The sequence below is a fragment of the Etheostoma cragini genome, chromosome 22 (genome assembly GCF_013103735.1).
Source record: "Etheostoma cragini isolate CJK2018 chromosome 22, CSU_Ecrag_1.0, whole genome shotgun sequence".
Classification (NCBI taxonomy): Eukaryota; Metazoa; Chordata; class Actinopteri; order Perciformes; family Percidae; genus Etheostoma; species Etheostoma cragini.
Genome location: NC_048428.1, coordinates 21,677,128 through 21,680,180, shown reverse-complemented (window position 1 = coordinate 21,680,180; position 3,053 = coordinate 21,677,128). Strand labels below are relative to the sequence as shown.

The 3,053-nt window shown below is 41.7% G+C and overlaps 1 protein-coding gene across 1 annotated transcript in view; it reads left to right on the top strand.

The window, feature by feature from the left end:
• The window catches only part of LOC117937639 (MICOS complex subunit MIC26-like), a 6,272-nt gene extending 5,124 nt beyond the window's left edge, over nucleotides 1-1,148 (top strand). Inside the window, exons 5-6 of the mRNA XM_034861724.1 lie at nucleotides 440-529; nucleotides 899-1,148. Of these exons, the coding sequence (XP_034717615.1) occupies nucleotides 440-529; nucleotides 899-934 (126 nt within the window). The 3' untranslated portion in view covers nucleotides 935-1,148. The remainder of the gene's footprint in view (nucleotides 1-439; nucleotides 530-898) is intronic.
• The last annotated feature ends 1,905 nt before the right edge of the window (nucleotides 1,149-3,053 follow it).

The window sequence follows — 3,053 nt, the reverse complement described above, 5'->3', positions numbered from 1 at the left end:
CTATGGTTACCTGGTCCTCAGGTCTCTGCAGGGTAAATCCAGACCGCTAGCTAGACTATCTGTCCAATCTGAGTTTTCCGTTGCACGACGAAAACTAAAACAACGTACACACGTTCCACCAAAATAAGTTCCTTGCCGGGGTTATTTTGCGGTGTTGCCGTGGCTCTGCCTGGTGCTTAGCCCCGCCCACCGCGATTGTGATTGGTTTAAAGAAATGCCGATAAACCAGAGCTCCTTTTCCCCCCCATCCAGAACTGCTTCGTGGACTAGCCAGACCCGACGCTCTGGCGATGTGAGACAACAGTTAAGATAACCGCCCAAAACGTTTAATGGTCCAGTTCCATCTGAGGATGTTTTTCTCAAGATTACATTTATTATTGTTATCAGTTACAAGATGTCCGCCCTCTCTCTGATTGGCTGCTTCTCGTGTGTCCTCCAGGTGAGTCGGGACTCGGCATACACCTTGGCTCAGCGGGGCCGCGTCACCGTGGAAACTCTCTGGAAAGAGCCTCCGTTTGGTAAAAAGAAGGTGAGGATTATCAGAATTATGTCCAGATATTATCAGTAGGGACTAACGCTCGCATCCTTTTGTTAACTCATCGAGGAAATGATTTAATCTATAGATGTGTTGAGAAATAAAGAGGGAAAAGCACCACTTTAAATCTGGTGTTTACCTGAAATACGCTCAAATGTTTCTTGTACAAAGGTAGTAATAATAATTTAAAAAAAAAAGACAAATTGACTAAAGAATACTCTGTCTTCTAAGAGCATAACAACACTAGAGGGGACAGCCCTGATTGTACATGATAAGTTATGTAAGTTGATGTTAAAGAGTTTATTGCAGTCGGTGTTCTTACTCCTGTTTCTTTGGTGGCATTCTTGTTTTTTGGGGGAAAAGAAAGAAGAAACGGAGAGCAAAGACAAGACCAGCTGAGACGGCAGGAAGACACACACCTGTCCATCCTGAGAGACCTTCACCTTCCAGTAACACACACACTCTGTGCAACTCATATTATTATTATTATTATTATTATTATTCCTATTCACTCACAACCAAACCCCCACAGCCACGCACCACTTATTTAAGTTGTATATCTCAGGAACTCGGGGGTGTGAGTGTGTTTCTGAAACCCCTCCGGCCTCATCTGGAGTCAAGAAGTTATTCCCCTCCTCTCGAAGTATTCCTAGTTTCTCCTTCGTGACGTCAGCTCTTCCGCGAACCGGGTCACAGAGTTGAGTCTCTCTAACGTTAAGGAGGACTTCCTTCCTCATTCTTTTATTTGCCAAAGCTGCGCGACCTCGTTTCACGGACTGTCACGGAGAGAAGCGGCCGCTTTAATTGGTTTCTGTGGCATTTTTATTTGACAGGAGAGCCGAGGAAATGAGAAGGGAGAGAGAGGAAAATTAAATGCAGCAAAGGGCCGCAGGTCGGAACCCAGTAAACCTCCATAGGGGCGCCTGGATAGCTCAGTTGGTAGATCGGGCGCCCATATAGAGGTTTACACTGTTACTTTTTTATTTAATATTATTTAGGGCTTTTTTCACTATATATATATATTTCCCCAGATGTATTAACGTCACAGTTCGATGCTAATAATACTACACTACGACAGTAAAGGGCCAAATAATGTGTGTACTACAGCTGGATGTACTCAGAAATGTGTCTGCTGTCCATGTCTAATAAAGCTCTGTACGTACTGGATCAGGTTTTATCTTAACGCTATGTCATTAAATCGCCAGTCCTTCATCCGTTATTCCACCAAACACTAACTTTAAAACTTGCCTCATGAGCAAAATGGTCTTTATTAAAGATGAGACTTCAGATGGAGAGTCCCTTTTTTTTTTTTTTGAGTATAGCTGCTTAAGATAAACGGTAAACTACTTACTACTACTTTATTTCTCTTTGTGACATGTTGGTACATCCTGTCTCCTGATGAATTAGAGGATCTTTTAAATCTTTCCTTCTGCTGAACACCCCCCCCCCAAAAGTTCAGATCTTTATTGTCCCTCGAGGGTATGAGAGGACACGGGTCTTTATGGGACACGTCTGAACGGTAGCCGTGATAAAGGGCTGCTGAGCAGTGCAATCAGGTGGTTTTATTGCCCTTGGAAATAAGGAACATGTGGTACCTTTTACCCCGGGGGGGGGGGGCTATATCTCCGCCCAGGAGGGGAAGCAGACCTGGCACCATAACAACTTTATTTAGACCTTAACTTGACCCAGAAATTATTGCGATTAACGATAATACCGGTATTGTCGTTTTGAGGCCATTTTCATCTGATATGATGAAAATGGCAGAATCGTTTTCAAGGATAAATGAATACTTTTTAATTTCTAAAGAATATTTACCACTGGAACTGGAAGACCTTTTTAAATATCCCCGATCCAGATAGACTCTGTCTCTGTTAACGGGAAATGCACTGGAACAAAAACCAAAAACAATCAGGAAAATGTCTGCAAATGAAGGTTTATTTTTAAATTTACTGAGATAATTCACTAATTTGAGCAAAAAGTTGTTGTGATTTATTAAAAAAAGAAAGTAAAACTTCTTCTAGTTTTTTCTCTCCTCAGTTTTCACCATTTTCAGACATTTTAGAGACCAGAGAGAACTAATCATCACTGATAATAATCTGGAGGTATTCACGAGATTGATTGAAAGTCTTGTTTTAAAGCGCAACGTCGATTTGAACTCCATAAAGTTGCTTCAAGTTATCCGCGTTGCATTGTACTTATATCAGGTTTTAACCTGGCCGTATAGTTTCAGTGTAAGTTTTGTTTTTCTTGAAGGTTTCAGTTGTATTTAGCTTCAACTTAATGAGTATTTATTAATAAATTAATAAAATAACCCAAAGCTATAACCCTGATGTCAGGCGGCTCGGGTGTGTGTGTGTGTGTATGTGGGTGGGGGGGGGCATGTTTAGCTACATTTGTGGGGCCAAAAACTGTGAATACAGTATACTTATGGGGACCTGGCAGCTTTGTGGGGAAAAAATGCTGGTCCCCTTAACGTTAAAGGGCTTTTTGAGGAATAAGACTTGGTTTTAGGAGTAGG